The sequence below is a fragment of the Malus domestica genome, chromosome 15 (genome assembly GCF_042453785.1).
Source record: "Malus domestica chromosome 15, GDT2T_hap1".
Classification (NCBI taxonomy): domain Eukaryota; kingdom Viridiplantae; phylum Streptophyta; class Magnoliopsida; order Rosales; family Rosaceae; genus Malus; species Malus domestica.
This window is the reverse complement of record NC_091675.1, coordinates 37170241-37188836: the sequence shown is the minus strand read 5'-3', so window position 1 is coordinate 37188836 and position 18596 is coordinate 37170241. Positions and strand designations below refer to the sequence as shown.

General features: G+C 35.2%; 2 protein-coding genes and 1 non-coding gene across 3 annotated transcripts; 1 reads left to right on the top strand and 2 right to left on the bottom strand.

Moving 5' to 3' along the window:
* Positions 1–5355: 5355 nt before the first annotated feature.
* Positions 5356–6123, bottom strand: LOC139191896 (uncharacterized). The gene has a single exon (XM_070812927.1). It carries the CDS (start codon positions 6121–6123, stop codon positions 5356–5358), a length of 768 nt encoding a protein of 255 aa, XP_070669028.1.
* Positions 6124–15710: 9587 nt separating this feature from the next.
* LOC139191895 (uncharacterized) lies at positions 15711–17585 on the bottom strand. Its single transcript, XM_070812926.1, has one exon. The coding sequence runs from the start codon at positions 17583–17585 to the stop codon at positions 15711–15713; it is 1875 nt and encodes a 624-aa protein (XP_070669027.1).
* On the top strand, positions 17091–17198 carry LOC114821867 (small nucleolar RNA R71). Its single transcript, XR_003769704.2, has one exon. It is a non-coding gene; the product is annotated as a small nucleolar RNA R71 (small nucleolar RNA).
* Positions 17586–18596: the final 1011 nt, after the last annotated feature.

The window sequence follows — 18596 nt, the reverse complement described above, 5'->3', positions numbered from 1 at the left end:
AGGTAAACAATTGCCGCCGAGCCATAATTTCTTTTTTTTTTCCTATCAAAATAGGCCTTACTCATTGGAGTGTAATTCGAAGTGTTCCTTTCCATATTCTTATCATCCATCTCTTCTTGTATTTGTTTGGCTCGCTCTTCATGTCTACACTTCCTTTCTTCCGCCTCACGGGCATTTTGCTCCGCCAGTAATCGAAATGAGGCCGCCACTTCATGTTGAGCGGCGTAATCAGCATTTGCCTTGCCCTTTTCCCTCAACCTTCGGGCCTTGTTTCGTCCCATAGCCCTAGGTAAAGAAATTTCGGACGGAGTCGGATTTTCTACCCTTGTTTGTTGAATGGTAGGAGATCCATCTTCATTCATATCTACAGATGGGGATGCAGCTTCCAAAGAATCCACTCTATGTTGAGGTGGATCTTCAAATAACACCCACCCTTTACAAATTTCCCAACAACCGTGAAACTGAAAGGGTTTTGAGCTGCCCTCCATATACAATTCCTCCGCTTGGCGTACCTAGAAAATATAATTAAAAAAATTTTAGGAAATTAATTCACGAAATTAATGTAATATAATTAAACATTTAAAATAAATTGTAAAAACACTAACTTCGTCATAGTAATTGGCACCGCTTTCATGTCTACTTGCTGCTGCTAATAGTGCTTGATGCAATTTATTCAAACTTGGATGAAGATGTTTCTTCCATCTTGAAGAACAACTTCCGTGGTTTCGGGTATTCGGTGGAATGGTGCCTTCGTAGAACTCTAAGTATTTTTTGGACACACGAGTCCAAACACCTTCACTTGTTTAAGAAATCCCCCTCACACTATCTTCTGAGATCCATCTATAAGCCTTGCAAAGAGCTTCATCTTCTTTTCGGGTCCAAGCCCTACCTTTCATTGTAGATGAGGCCATTTTTTTTGAAAAAAAATGAAGGAAATATTGAAGGAAATATTGCAAATGAAATGAAGAAATATTGAAGGAAATATTGCAAATGAAATGAAGAAATATTATAGATGAAGGAAATATTGAAACAAATATTATAGATGAAGGAAATATTGGAAAATATATTGAAATAAATATTGAAAAATTGAAACAAATATTATAGATGAAGGAAATATTAGAAAATATATTGAAGGAAATATTGAAGGAAATATTGAGAAATATATTGAAGGAAATATTGAAAAATATTGAAGAAGGAAATATTGCAAATGAAGTGAAGAATTGAAAGAACTTCACCATATTTATAGAAGAAAAAAATGTTTAAAATAAATTTAAAAAAAAAAAAAACCAATGGCTAGTTGCAACGGCTAGCTGACTCAGCTAGCCGTTACATCCAAAACCATTTCAAACTATTAAAAAAAAAAAGCTCTTTAATGCTGTCGGTTTTAACCGACAGCAATAGGAAACATTAAAAAAAAAATAGCCAGCCAGCCAGCCCTCCAGCCCTCTCCGATCCCGTGGGGCCCTCGCAGATTCCAGAGCCCTCTGGCCTAGCCCTCGGTTGGAGACGGTTTTAGGGCTATTTTCAGCCCTCTGGCCCTCTGGACCCTTCGGTTGGAGATGGCCTAAGCCCCCCTCACACAAACCCTAGGAAACTAAAATTAATAAAAACCAATAAAATAGGAAACATAAGCCTAAATTAAATGGTAAAATTCGCCTAAAATCTGAACAGCCTGGTTTTGGACCCATAAGCTGCTCCAAAACTGGCCCAATATAGCTGGACTTAATGTTTGGAATATTCTGAACACTTCTCCAGAAGGCCACGAACCCATCCGAGGTCATATTGGGCTCCAAAAACGCAATTTAAGCTCATAAACGTCATTTTCCAGCACTGCGCATCGCTCCTTTATTTTATTGCCAGAAAATAACCGCTTGGTGGAAAAATCCCAAATTTTGATACGATCAAGCTAATTGACTCACGAACGTCGTCCAACTGGAATTACTCCAAAATTCGTCCATTTGGTCCTGTTTTGCTCCAGAGGAAGTCGAAAATCCTATATTGAAAATACAATTCAAAGTATCAAAATTCTTTCAAAATATTAACCAAAATATACTAAGATTAGGGTAAAATATATAATATAAAATCTACTCATCAAAATACTCCCAAACTTAGCTTTTTGCTTATCCTCAAGCAAAACAAGACTCGAACAAAAATAAAAACTTAACAAACTAGACAACTAGCTAAAACTTAACCAAGACAAAATTTCCATCTTCAAGTTGCAATCCATAGCAAATTTTAAAAACTAGAACAACTTTTCAAAAGTTCCAACCAATCCCACCACAAAGTCTAAGCCATTTAGAATCAATTAGAAAAGAATTCACAAACTTCCTTTGGTGTAAAGTGAACCAACATAGTTAAAGAGACTCGACTAAAACCCTTACCTCTCGTCCTTCTTTATTTCACACATACTAACTTTGAATATAGTTTTTTTCTTTTTCGTTTTAATTAATTTTTTTTTCTCTTTTTTTTTCTTTTCATATATAACAATTTTTTTTTTCAGTAACAGTAGTGGTCGTGCAATGTCGGTTCACTTAAGCTTTCGATCCAACCCATGTAGCGAGCTTTAGGTCAATGATTTCCAAACCACTAGGGCTTAAGGGCACTAGGTGTAGAACACCCCTAAGGACTTATTAACCCGAGCTGAAAAGGCTACAAAACCAACTAACCACCCTGCCCCATGCCAAAACTCTACCGTTTGACGCGAGAATCACTGCTGATTAGGCAGGACTGGCTCGGTTACTAGGCAAAACCTCGGGTGAGACAATTATTACTTTATTCACAATAATAACTGACTTTACTTAAAACAAAAATTAAAAATAAACTTAGACTAAAAGTAAGTGTTTCAATCTCACTCCCCACAAAACATGTTGGTGTGATGTGCAAAGTTCAAAGTATAATTCATGAATTAGTGTCTAAGCAACGATAAATAGAAAAGACTCTACTGTGGGATTAATCTTCACCATGTCTATTTGTTCTAATGTTTAAAATAATCTGTGGATATTAACTTAAGAAGAATGAAAATTTTAACCTGACACAAAAATTTAAAACCTAAAATGTTATTTCCCACCCCCAAACTTATTGCACACTTTGTCCTCAAGGTGTGGAAAATAGACTAAAAATAAATAAAAATAAACTAACACAACAAAATAAAAATAAATAACCTCCTTAAATAACTAGAGAAAGACGAAAAATAAAATGAGAAAATAAAACAAAAGACAAGCAAACAATAAAATGATACACTACAAAAAAAAAATGAAAGAAAAGGAAGTGGACACACCTAGAGTCGAACCTGTGACCTGGAATTGGCACTATATAGGCTGACTGAGCATCTTGGGTTGGTATGTGAAACCATTGGGCGTTGGAAAAACGTTGGGCAATGGAATGATGACACAAGGGCCCATGGAAAAACATGTGGGTGTAAACCCCATTGTGCAGGACAAACGTGATGGGCCATAAAAGAATACGAAAGGATTGGAGACACACGGAATGCATCCATACACCTTACACGCGTACCGGCATGTGAAAAACTTTGGATTCCCCTCCCATGCCTGCACTTATAAACTCGAGCATAGAACCAAACGGCTTGCTACTTTTCTCGAGCCCAGTGCTTACCATTTCGAAACTTCTCCTCTCTCTCATTTCTGATTATATTGAGGAATCATAAGCCTTTCTCTCTCTAGTAACTGAGAGAGGTCTTACATTTCTCTCAGCCTTCTTTTCTTTAAAACAATTCTCATTTCTCTACACTGGAAAACATTAGCCGCTCCTCCATATTCTCGAAATCCACAACAAATGAAATTGCAAATAGGCATCTCTCTCTAGGAACTGCGAAATATCTCCCATGTCTCTCGGTCCCAGTCAGAAAGTTCCTCACCATTGCTAGACTACAGTTGCGAAACTGAAATCCCCAAAGGTACAAATCTCTCCTTGCTGCCATTGAGTTATATTTCTGGTGCGTTTCATGGAAAAGCAAAAGAATTAACACATGCAACCATTTTTCCTGCGAGGGTTCTCGGATGCGACTGTGCTATTCTTGCATGTTGAAGATCTACTGGTTTACATGAATGATGACAGTCGGAGAGAAAATGTGTGTAGGATGCTCACGAATTCGTCATCTGTAGGGAGAAAAACAAAAGAAACCTCTCGGACCGCACAGATCCGAGCATGCAAAAGGTATAAACGCGTGTTTTGAAATGTTCTTACTACGTACCGCAAAGATAAGGTGAAATGTCAGTTCATATCTCAAATTTCTATCTCTCTGTGTGTAGATAGCTTGGATCCAGTTGATACCCGAGAGAAAAGAACACCCAAGTTGCAGATTCAGCGGCTCAAAATGGAAAAACAAGTGTCTAAGTGGCAGCGACTTCGGAGTTGAAAGGTAGAACCCTTATCTCTGCTAGCCTTCATGTTGAATGTGAAAACTTATGTAGATGAGTATAGCATGCATGTATTATCTATGAGATCCCCCCATACTGAATATAAGGAATAACTGGAGATTGTTGTTACTGGACAAAATAAATAACACTAAGATCTGAATAGGGACCGTGTATGCGGACCATTTGGACTGATAACACTGTTTCTCCCCCATAATATTTGGGAATGACAACCTGGATCACCCCTGAACATATGTACGAACCTTTTGGGCTTGACCCGTTCTGAGGATGGATAAAGAATTCACCCCCAAACTTAAATAACAAAACACTCGGCTTCTTCGAAACTAAAAGGTGTAGATCTGCATAAAAATAATGATAGCTCCTCATTATTTATCAACTTGATTTGTTTTGTTGCAGGAACATTGGATATCCACAAAAGCAGCTCAATGGCGTCTAAGGCTTGCATTGAAGAATGGCCGCATAGTAAAACAAAGGTATAATGTTCTATCCTTTTGTGGCTGGAACTGAGATTCTGTAAGAGCTTTGTAACTTCTGCATTATATGTCAGCATAGTCTAAGAATGTGGTTGATGGTAATGTAGACTTGCTGCTGGGTGCATGATTCCAGCCTAGAATAATCTCTGTACATAAATTCGTGGTTGCTTTGGTTGCTGTTTGCAAAAACCCACATTATGAAATTAGAGATAGAATATAGAAAATAGTAACTGTAAATTAAAAATTAAACAAGTAAAAACTTTTTTTTTAATTTTTAATTTTTTAATTTTTATTTCTTTTGTTTTGTTTTTTTTTGTTTTTTTTTATTATTGTTAAAACTAAATGACAGCCTAGGAATTTAGATGCATCTAGACTGAAAATAATGAAATAAAAGAGACAGAAAGTAGAGAAAGCGTTGGAAAATTGGGTTGCCTCCCAATAAGCGCTTTATTTAACGTCTGTAGCTAGATTGAACAGAAACCCGGTGGTTAAATCGCTGGATCCTTCAGAGTCACTGACTCGGTTGCATTATTGAATGGTGACTCCAAATATGGTTTCAGCCTGTGACCATTCACCTTGAATGTGTTGCCATTAAACTCGCTTGTTAGATCAACTGCTCCATGTGGATAAACCTTAGTAACCAAGTAGGGCCCATTCCAACGGGATTTCAATTTCCCTAGAAATAACTTTAATCTGGAACTGAATAATAACACTTTCTGCCCTGGCTGGAACTCTTTCCTAAGAATTTGTTTGTCATGGAATGCTTTTGTTTTGTCTTTGTATATGCATGCATTTTCATAAGCATCATGACGAATTTCATCAAGCTTATTGAGCTGTAACTTACGTTTTTTCCCTACTGAATCGTAAGCAAAATTTAACTCCTTAATAGCCCAAAACGCCTTATGTTCTAACTCCATAAGTAAATGACAAGCCTTGCCATACACAAGCCGAAACGGGGACATCCCAATCGGTGTTTTAAATGCTGTTCTGTATGCCCAAAGTGCATCATTTAATTTCAAACTCCAATCTTTATGAGTGAAGCCAACTGTTTTCTCCAAAATACGCTTTATTTCCCTGTTTGAAACCTCAACTTGTCCTGATGTTTGTGGATGGTAAGGAGTGGCAACACGATGAGTTATCCCATATTTTGCAAGTAATGTAGCAAACTGTTTATTAATAAAATGCTTTCCCCCATCACTAAGTATAACTCGCGGGATTCCAAACCGTGGAAAAATAACCCACTGGAGGAATTTCATCACCACTGATCCCTAATTAGTTGGTGCTGCAATCACCTCGACCCACTTAGAAACATACTCAACCGCCACCAAAATATAGTGATTGCCATGTGAAGATGGGAATGGTCCTATAAAATCAATACCCCAAACATCGAATAATTCAACAACTAAAATACCATGTTGTGGCATCTCATTCCGTTTGGACTGATTTCCCACTCTTTGACACCGATCACAAGATTTACACCAATTATTAGCATCCTTAAAAAGAGAAGGCCAAAACAGCCCACTTTGTAGAATTTTAGCTGCTGTCCTTTTAGGCCCAAAATGTCCACCACAAGCATAATAATGTGCAACAACAACAACAACAACAACAACAAAACCTTTTCCCACTAAGTGGGGTCGGCTATATGAATCCTAGAACGCCATTGCGCTCGGTTTTGTGTAAAATACAAAAAGCATAATAATGTGCAAACTTTAAAATACTGTTATGTTCCTCTTTTGGAATACATCTGCGAATAATCTGATCTGGACAATATTTGTACAGATACGGCTCATCCCAAAAATAAAATTTCGCATCTGCCAAAAATTTCTTTTTCTGTTGATAACTAAAATCTGGATGAAATACTCCCTTGGCCACATAATTCACCAAATCTGCAAACCATGGTGTTTTGTGCTGGACAGCCAACAATTGTTCATCAGGAAAATTTTCATTAAGAGGCAATGTGTCTTATTCTGCAGTAGCAGAATTTATTAATCTTGATAAATGATCAGCCACCAGATTTGCACTGCCTTTTTTGTCCCTAATTTCCAAATCAAACTCTTGAAGTAAAAGAATCCACCGAATAAGCCGAGGTTTAGCATCCTTTTTAGTAGGCCTGGCAAACGGATCGTGTCAGTCGTGTTCGTGTCGTTTTCGTGTAACACCTGTTATCTTAACGGGTCGTGTCGTGTCACACCCCTTGTCTTAACGGGTCCTTAACAGGTCGTGTCACTTTACCCAACGGGTAAAGTGACCCGACCCGTTATGACCCGTTAAGAAAAATATATTTTTTTCTTAAATTTGCACATACCACACATTGCCACATAAATATTACTTCGAAACATTAAAACACATTTGTCGTTTAAGTACTACATCTACACTCGAAAATAAGAGCCTAATAAAAAAATAATACATACACTACTAATCTATTACAAATTTTAAATGTGCAAGGATATGCAAAATGAAACAGTTTTTGTTTTCAAGGTTGTGAAATCTTTCTCAAAAGTTTAAACCTCAATTTACAAAATCCCCGATTTACATCGATCATCATGAAATTGCATTGGAACTTTGGCTTGATCTATTGCCTTCAAGAGTTATGTTGATGATGTTTTCAGTAAGGTTTTCCACGTCATAACTATCTTCTGCATAAACTAAGCATAGAAAAACCAAACATTAAAAATCATTCAAATTATGAGAAGTTTACCAAAATAATTATGAAAAAAAATAAAACAATAGTACTATACCATACTTTTATTAAGTATAAACATAAGATTTTGTGGTATCCACTAGTGTAAATATTTTAAATTGAAGATCGAATTCAATCATTGTATTCATATAAGGTCAAGGAGTGTAGTTGTAAAAAATCATCAAAATCGGAGTTAAATTAACCGTTAAATCATGATTTTTCGTTTATAACCGTCGAAACGTTTTGTCCCGTTATGTGCTCTCTGAATGTTTCTTTTTTGCAATTTTTGGCGTATGCGATCTCGAAATATATACAAACATGTTTGACGGTTGGATCATTGAAACTAGTTTCGTAGAATGAGTATCCCATCAAAACAATAGATTCACTAATACTTAAGAGTTTATTCATACTTTTATTAAGTATAACATAAGATTTTGTGGTTTCCACTAGTGTAAATATTTTAAATTGAAGATCGAATTTAATCATTGTATTCATATAGGGTCAAGGAGTGTAGTTGTAAAAAATCATCAAAATCGGAGTTAAAATGACCGTTAAATCGTGATTTTTCGTTTATAACCGTCGAAATGTTTTGTCCCGTTACTTGATCTCTGAATGTTTTTTTTTTTTTGCAATTTTTGGCGTATGCGATCTCGAAGTATATACAAACATGTTTGACGGTTGGATCTTTGAAACTAGTTTCGTAGAATGAGTATCCCATCAAAACAATAGATTCACTAATACTTAATAGTTTATTCATACTTTTATTAAGTATAATATAAGATTTTGTGGTATCTACTAGTGTAAATATTTTAAATTGAAGATCGAATTCAATCATTGTATTCATATAGGGTCAAGGAGTGTGGTTGTAAAAAAACATCAAAATCGGAGTTAAAATGACCGTTAAATCGTGATTTTTCGTTTATAACCGTCGAAAAGTTTTGTCCCGTTACTTGATCTCGGAATGTTTGTTTTTTGTAATTTTTGACGTATGCGATCTTGAAGTATATACAAACATGTTTGACGGTTGGATCTTTGAAACTAGTTTCGTAGAATGAGTATCCCATCAAAACAATAGATTCACTAATACTTAATAGTTTATTCATACTTTTATTAAGTATAACATAAGATTTTGTGGTATCCACTAGTGTAAATATTTTAAATTAAAGATCGAATTCAATCATTGTATTCATATAAGGTCAAGGAGTGTAGTTGTAAAAAATCATCAAAATTGGAGTTAAATTAACCGTTAAATCGTGATTTTTCGTTTATAACCGTCGAAAAGTTTTGTCCCATTACTTGCTCTCTGAATGTTTGTTTTTTGCAATTTTTGGCGTATGCAATCTCGAAGTATATACAAACATGTTTGACGGCTGGATCATGGAAACTAGTTTTGTAGAATGAGTATCCCATCAAAACAATAGATTCACTAATACTTAAGAGTTTATTCATACTTTTATTAAGTATAACATAAGATTTTGTGGTATCCACTAGTGTAAATATTTTAAATTGAAGATCGAATTCAATCATTGTATTCATATAGGGTCAAGGAGTGTAGTTGTAAAAAATCATCAAAATCGGAGTTAAAATGACCGTTAAATCGTGATTTTTCGTTTATAACCGTCGAAATGTTTTGTCCCGTTACTTGATCTCTGAATGTTTTTTTTTTTTGCAATTTTTGGCGTATGCGATCTCGAAGTATATACAAACATGTTTGACGGTTGGATCTTTGAAACTAGTTTCGTAGAATGAGTATCCCATCAAAACAATAGATTCACTAATACTTAATAGTTTATTCATACTTTTATTAAGTATAATATAAGATTTTGTGGTATCTACTAGTGTAAATATTTTAAATTGAAGATCGAATTCAATCATTGTATTCATATAAGGTCAATGTGTGTAGCTGCAAAAAATCATCAAAATCAGAGTTAAAATGACCGTTAAATCATGATTTTTCTTTTTATAACCGTCGAAAAGTTTTGTCCCGTTAATTGATCTCTGAATGTTTGTTTTTTGTAATCTTTGACGTATGCGATCTCGAAGTATATACAAACATGTTTGACGGTTGGATCTTTGAAACTAGTTTCGTAGAATGAGTATCCCATCAAAACAATAGATTCACTAATACTTAATAGTTTATTCATACTTTTATTAAGTATAACATAAGATTTTGTGGTATCTACTAGTGTAAATATTTTAAATTGAAGATCGAATTCATTACTTGTATTCATATAGGGTCAAGGAGTGTAATTGTAAAAAATCATCAAAATCGGAATTAAAATAACCGTTAAATCGTGATTTTTCGTTTATAACCGTCGAAAACTTTTGTCCCATTACTTGATCTCTGAATGTTTGTTTTTTGCAATTTTTGGCGTATGCGATCTCGAAGTATATACAAACATGTTTGACGGTTGGATCATGGAAACTAGTTTTGTAGAATGAGTATCCCATCAAAACAATAGATTCACTAATACTTAAGAGTTTATTCATACTTTTATTAAGTATAACATAAGATTTTGTGGTATCCACTAGTGTAAATATTTTAAATTGAAGATTGAATTCAATCATTGTATTCATATAGGGTCAAGGAGTGTGGTTGTAAAAAATCATCAAAATCGGAGTTAAAATGACCGTTAAATCGTGATTTTTCGTTTATAACCGTCAAAAAGTTTTGTCCCGTTACTTGCTCTCTGAATGTTTGTTTTTTGCAATTTTTGGCGTATGCGATCTCGAAGTATATACAAACATGTTTGACGGTTGGATCGTTGAAATTAGTTTCGTATAATTCGTATCCCATGAAGTTCAATGGTGTGTGTGTGTGTATATATATATATTTATTTATTAAGTAGATTTAAATCTATTTATTTTGTATGTATAATTATTATAGTTTTTAGGGGTATAAAATTTCATATATATATATATATATAATTATTATAGTTAATATTTTGGGTATAATTATTATAGTATATATAATTATTATAATTATTATAGTTAATTTAATATATATATATATATATAATTATTATAGTTTTTAGGGGTATAAAATTGTTAAATTAATATATATATAATTATTATAGTATTTTTTTAGGGTTATAAATTATTAAATTAATATTCTGCTTATCGTGTATCGTGTTACCCACGTGTATACCCGAACAAACCCGTTATCTTAACAGGTGCTTATCGGGTTACCCGATAATGACCCGTTTCGTTATCGTGGCGACCCGAACACCTGTTAATTTCGTGTCGTGTCGTGTCGGGTTATCGGGTCGTGTCAGGAATTGCCAGGCCTACTTTTTAGAGAATAAATACTTCAAAGCAGAACTCTCAATGATGCACAGTTGAACTATGCAACCACAGAGAAAGAATTGTCAACCAACCATTATGTTCTAAACATAATTACAAACTTTCAAGAGTTGTTCAAGGCAACTCTTATTTCTTCATACAACAATTTGTAAGTGAAGAATCATGGCACATAAAGTGTCCATGCCCTTGTGCTTACTTCTCAAGTTCTTTGTTCATATAACAAAGAAACAAGCACTAATGTTTGCATTAGCTAAAGGGTTGTTCAAAGCAACTCTTATTTCTTCATACAACAATTTGTAATTGAAGAATTATGACATTAAAAGTGTTGTCCTCCTTATGATAGACTTATCTAACATTTTCTTCCAATGGTACATTATCAATAGGAAGATTGTGAGGATGAGACTACTTAGGTACATATACAATCCATTTAAGACAATCTTTGGGATTTTTGTACCAAGTCCGGAAACTAAATCATTCGGCTTTTCTTTGTCAAGTGTTGGATAGCGTTTGCAAATATATTGGTAAACAAATACATAACGAATATAAATTGATTGATTTTAAGCCATTTGATCCGGGTCTTTAAATCAAATAGCACCACCCACTATTTTTGGCAAATTCCATATCCCTCATTGGAATTCGAGAGTTTTGGAGGAAACTCTTAGTAGGGTATGGGAGGCTCACTCTTACCAAGCCCACCTCAGAATTATATCATGTTGGCTAGCGTTAATAATAATGAGAGAGTACACTTACTCATTTGCATCTCTTGCAAGTACCCATCTAATTTGGCCTCTAGAGAATGATTGCCTCAGAATTATATCATGTTGGCGTCATTGCACTTAGTTAAGTCATTCCCACCATGCCTAGTTCGTGTAAGGGTTCAAGCATAGCCTCAGGATTATATCATGTTGGCTAAACTCGTTGCCTACCTCACTTCATCATGTATGTATATAGAACTCCTCCTGAGTGTAAGCATGCACTTTGTACTCCCCCATTATAGGGTGAAGCCGGTGTACAAGTCACAAACGATCGGAGCCTACCGCGGTGGAAGGCCATGAAAGAGTGTTCAAAGCACTCTCACGCTTATCAACTTAATAATGGTTTGGTTGAGGGTTTTTAGGTCTCATCACATATAAACATTCATTTTAATCTTTATTAAAACAATTTTGGTCCTATTACAACCATTGGTCCATTTGATTGTTTTTAGTTGTATATAATACTCCCACTATGCTTATAAAACGGTTTTTAAAGCAAGAGTATATGATACTACTAACATAAGGTTTGCATTCATTGATGGACTATATAGTTGCCTTAGGGCCTTAGGATGACTATGAACCTTTGTTTAGATTCAACACGAGCCTAGTGTTGAATCTCGGTCTAGGGATGGAGATTGATTTTAGTTACTCTTTTAATCACATTAAGGCGTGTTGTCTTAGGGGCGTTGGACCCAACTACTTCAATTTCATGCATATCAAATAAAACAAGAAAATGAGTACTTTAAAGTAAAGAAGAGCTTATGCTCTTTTACAACAATTGATCAAAATAAATTACTTTAAAGTAAAGAAGAGCTTATGCTCTTTTACAACATTTGATCAAATCAAATTACAACCAAAATCTAATCTACACATTCCCATGGTTCAAACAAATTTGAAACGGCCTTTCACATAGCTCAATTATATTAGGCTTAGGTTCATAATCACCCTTTAATTAATTAACACTTTAACTAATTAAATTGAATGCAACATTTTCATTTGGTTTTTGTATCCATAAAATTGATTTAAATGGAGCTAAACAAAATGAAAATCCAATTCTCATTTAAAGAGACAAAACAATTTTGTTCTCTATCTAATTTGGGCCAATATGCAATAACCACAACTTATTTGGGCTATCTTGCAATTAACCTCAACTTTTGGGCTATATTGCAAAAACAAAAACTTTTGGGGTCACTTTGTAAAATCACAAAAGTCCACTACTTCATGAAATTACACTAGAACCCAAACTTTTAATAATGTAAAAACTTCATTAAAGGAGCAAAACAATTTGTCCTTTAGCGTTTTTGGACCTAAACGTAAAAACGTAAACTTTTGGGCCAAAGTGAAAATACACAAAAGTATCAAAACTTTATGTAATTGCATAAAAGGCCCCAAAAGTACCCCCACTAGGGGGTGGCCGGTTTTGGAAGAAGAAAGGGAGTGATGTGTGTGTTGATTTGTGAGTTTTGACATAAAGCATGCAAGTGGTGCAAGTGGTATGTGTGAAAGGAAATTAATCCTTACACACCCACCATAATATCTCTTACACCAATTAAACAAATATCTAAAACAATTAAACATTTGAAAAAACATAAAACATAAACTTTATGATATAAATCAAAACTTTGAATCAAAACACAAAACTTTATGTTCTTGGCAAAAATGTCAAGAACAATGAAGAACACTCATGAAAAACCCAAAATTTTTCCATGAACATTTTTCACCCAAAAACATTCCAAAACCATTCAAACTTAAGGGAAATAACATCTAACCAAACTAGGGTACATAGGGGTTCCAAAAGTCACTTTAAAACACTTTTAACAAGTCAAACAAGAACCCAAAAAATCACCCTATGTATTTGGCCGAATTTTCCCAAAAGCATGGCACCAAATTTTAGCTCCAATATTCATGCTCATATGAACTACATCTACAACATTTGAGATGGCAAATTTTCAAACAAAATTTACATTCAAAGAAGCAAGAATAAAGCTTGTAACAATTACAACTTTTAAATCACAAACTATGAACTACAAAACCCAAAAGGATTCACCAACTACTAGACCTAGGCTCTGATACCACTTGAAGGATTATTTTGTGAAAACATGTTCATTTAAGCAACATCTATAAGCATGCAATTAACAATTAAAGGCGGAACCATGCTTGCATGCACTTAAAAACAAAACATTAACCATGAAATTCAAAGCCTAGTAGATTGGTGAACCAAGACTCAACTCAAATCAAAGTGAGTTGAGAAATATACCTTTGTAGATTCCTCTTTGCATAAGCAAAGGCTAATCACCCAAAGAGAGGGCAGGGCCTTCATTCCTTGCATCTAAAATCTATGGATTTGGATGGATGAAAAGGTTTCTCCAAGTTCCCAAAATTGAGAACCTCTAAGTATCTTCACCAATGTTAGATTGGAGAAGAAATGAGTGACCTTGGAGTAGTTAGTATGGCTAGATACACCCTCCAAGGGGCTGGCCTCTTTAGAGAGAAATGGAGAGACATGTTCTCTCCAATTTTCTCCAAAACAAACCCTAAATGAATTTTTGGCTATAAAGTCATATTTATACCTTAATTCATTGGAGTGGCAAACTTGTAAATAAGTCCAAAACCCACTCCAAAACTAAATGGCCGGCCATGGGATATTATTGGCCTAATTGGGCCTTTGTGAATCATTATTCATTAAGTTGTCATACAACTTAAGTCAATGGACTTGACGTTCGAAGCCCATTGGGCCTTGAGGTCCAAAACTATCCCGAGGTCTTTAACGAACTTTATTCGTTTGATTAATTAACATATTAATTAATCCTTGCCATAAATAATTAAACCATTTAATTATTCTTACTCATCTCCATTGTTTCTTCAATCTCCACCTTACACGGTGTACGATCCATTAGGTTCCTTTTAGCGAGGCAGTGGGCGATTAAAACCATTTTACATCGATTGTGAATTGAAACTTACTTTCAATTCTCCCTTTAGTGATTACACACGTTTAGGGCTTCCACAAACCATGAGTGACACCTAGCAGCATATCATGGTTACCCAAGCTAATCAGAAGAGGTGGAGAACCTATTCAGTTTAGGATTACAAATGCAATACGGTCTTTCTCTAATACAATACTCTTGACCACATTGTTTGGTTTGATAGTTTATTTATTCATGTCTACTATCCAATGTGATTCGTGTGCTTATATGATTACCTTGAATGTGATTTAGAACGACTTTTCTAAATCTCATTCATACTCTGGCCAGAGATTCTAAATCATATCATAGAGTATTCTCCCCCAACGGTTTGAAGGTTAGAGATCCCTTGTTGCGCATTCACTTGTCTCCATGACTAAGTGGCTTAACCCCAATGATGCCGTGGACACCCCGATGGGGTGACTTTGACATAATCAAATATCAAGTACTTAACCACAAGACAACTGTGATGCCTCAGGTCAAAAGACTACTTTGCATTATCCCAACCATGAGTTCTCATGTGACATGAATATGAGAACTCTTCGTTGATCGTGGTCAGTGAACTCATTCTCTATTGAGCACCTACGTACTTGACTTGATGTCACACACACCAATGACTCGAGACTAGTCACTCTCCTTGAGAGAAGACACAGTACGTACCGATCTTAACGGACTGTCAATGCCCAATTGACAATCCTATGATCAGGAACATTTAGGATGTGTCTACGAAAGAATGGTCTCATGAATCTAACTTCATTAGATCGCATTCTTCCAATCACATATTCCTTGGACTTTATCGTTTAAGCATATAACATTTATATGAGACGGCTCAAACAATAATCTTTGCCCTTTATAGTTAAACTAGATTAGTTTAACATGTGAAATGTCCGTAAAGTATCATCATATGATTGGCTTTAGGGCACATTTCCAACACCAACTTCCACATCTATCAAAGTTCTAGCAATTGCCATGAATGGGCGCCCCAAAATAATTGGTGTTTGCATATCTTCGTCCATATCCAAAACCACAAAATCTGCTGAAAGGTAGAGATTGTCCACTTTGATAATAAGGTCTTCAATAATACCCCTTGGATAAGCAACCGAACGGTCTGCTAACTGTAAAATAACTGATGTTGGTTTGATTTCTCCTTATCCCAGCTGCTGAAAAACAGAGAAAGGCATTAAATTAATACTAGCACCCAAATCAATTAAAGCGCGTTTAAAATCAGAATTTCCAATTGTGCATGAAATTGTAAAACTCTCTGGATCTTTTTTCTTTGGTGGCAGTTTTTGTAATAAAACTGCACTCCATTGTTCTGTGAGAATCACTTTTTCGAAATCCACAAGCTTCTTTTTCATTGTGCACACATCTTTAAAAAACTTGGCATATGAGGGAATGTTCTTGATTGCTTCAATTAATGGTAGATTAATCTGAACTTTAGCCAATGTCTTCATGAAATCTGTTAATTGTTGATCTTTTGCATGTGGCTTCAATCTTTCCGGATATGGCATAGGTGGCACATAAACTTGTTCGGACTTTTCTGTAGTTTCTGCAGCAGGTACTGCAGTATTTTCAGATCTGTCAAGTGGCTGTGCAGATTCTGCAAAAATTTCAGAACCTGTTTGTGGCTGCACAGGTGCTGCCCGTGTAGTTCTAGCACTGTTTTTTGTGTTTTCTGCATCACGGTTGTCATAACTTTTACCACAACGCAATATTATGACAGCATTACAATTTGCATTGCCACGTGGATTCGGGATAGTTTGGTTGTGAAAATTTTTCGGTTCTCTGCCCGAAAACTGGAGTGAAAGCTGCCCCATTTGTTGTTGTAGATCTTTCATTGTTGCTTGTATGTTCTGAATGTTTTGGTTGGTTTTCTGAATCTCTTGTTTTGTTGCATCAAAACTTGCCTTAGTGTGATCTGCCAATTTTTCAATTGCAACTTCCCAAGAAGGTTTAGCTTGAGCAGCAGGTTGCTGTATTTGTTGTTGAAATTGTGGTTTTACCTCTTGATCTCTATCCCACTTGAAATTTGGGTGATCTCTCCACCCCGGGTTATAAAAATTTGAATAGGGATCATTCCTAGGCCTTTGATAATTATTGAATGCATTAATCTGTTTTGTAACATGCTCCGGATATGCGTCCCTACGCGGGCAGCTTGTAAAATCATGTGTTGTGATGCCACAAATGGTACAAGCTGCTGCAGTAGGCTGCTGGACAGCAACCTGCTGCATAGGTGCTGCCATTCTTTGTAAAAGCATGTCAAATTTTGCCACAAAATTTTCTAACTTTTTCTCCATCTTTTCCATTTGTGCATATACATAAGGTGAGCCACTGGACATCTCAAAAACACCCCTGGTCTGAGGTATATCAATTGCCCATTGTTGAGATTCTGTCGCCATGTTCTCAAACAATTGATACGCTTGCAGTGCATTTTTGTCTGAATATGTTCCTCCACAAGAAGCATTAACAAGAGTCTTAGTAGTCAAATTCAACCCTCTGTAAAATAAATTCATCTGAGTGTCACCATTAATGCCTGAATGTGGACATTTCCTAAGCAAATCCTTATAACGTTCCCATGCTTCATGAATCGCTTCATTAGGTTTCTGAGCAAATGTTAAAATTTGAGTGCGCATATCAAGTGTTTTTGAAGCTGGGTAGTATTTGCTTAAAAACGCAGCACTGAGTTGGTTCCACGAAGTAATGCTTCCAAATGGAAGTGTAAGTAACCATTTTCTTGCACCATCCTTCAAAGTGTACGGAAAAATTTTGAGTTTGATAGATTCTGCTGAAAATCCTCTCACCAAAATATTTTTGCACCCCATCAGAAATTCAATTAGATGCATGTTAGGATCATCTGTTGACAAACCGTGAAAAGAGGGCAAAATCTCTAACATATGATGCCGTATCTCAAACGTAGACCCATCTTCAACTTCAGGATAGGTAATGCAGCTTGGCACCTCTGTAGCATGAGCTGCCAGGGATTCCCTTAGTTGTTGTCCCGCTGTTGGTAGAACAAATGCCATAACTTCTGTACTATCCAAAACCCCAGTAAATAGGTTATGCAAAATTGTTTCCTGCAGTGAAGATTTTCACTGCAGATTCTTCTCTCTACGTCTCTGTCTAGCTGTTCGTTCAGGTTCAGAATCAAAATCTGCAAGTTGCTGTTTTTGTGATCTGGTACAAACCATGAAATGCACAATCTGCAGAGAATTAAATAAAATAAAAAAATTAAATTAAATTTTTTTAAAATTATATATGGGAATAATTAATTGAGAATAGGATCAACAAAAATCTATATTAAATTAATCCCCGGCAACGGCGCAAATTTTTTGATAGGATTTTTACCACCTGCGCAAAAGGATTAAAAACACCTAAATTACTTGCAAGAGAAACAAGATTGTCGTAGTATAGTTGGCTCAAGCAAGGTCGTTCTCCATAAGGATTAATTTATATAGATTAACGCCAAAACAATTCTCAACGAATTATTTAGAACAAAATTTTGGAAAAGGGTGATTTAATGACCTAAATTAAGAAAAACGAATTTAATTAAAAATATTACTTAACACTGTAATTTTAAAGAAAGAGAAAGAAACAATTTTTAGAATCAAAGTGACAAAGTACAAGGGTTCCGCCGTCACTCTAACAATCCTGTGTAACACTTCTAATTACTTATGAACCATGCATGCATAATTTGAAGGTTAGGTTTTCCTAAAATATATCCTACTTGGAACCTCCAACATAGAACGTATATCTAACATGCAACCCGTCCGTGGTGTCCAGATCGAATGTGAACATGCAAGACTCATTAAGTTTTATGAAAACCTTTTGAAAAAACATATAACCCTTAAAACGTGTCGTCCATCCTAAGAGATTACACATATTAATCACAAGAAGCCTTAGTCAATTTTAGGGACAGGCCTCCGCCAAAATTGCATCAAATTACTTTTTTAAATATCCTAATGGTCGCGAATCACTAAGACAAATAGATAGTTTAAATCGGTGATTAACAATTCAAAACTTGCATGCATGAATTC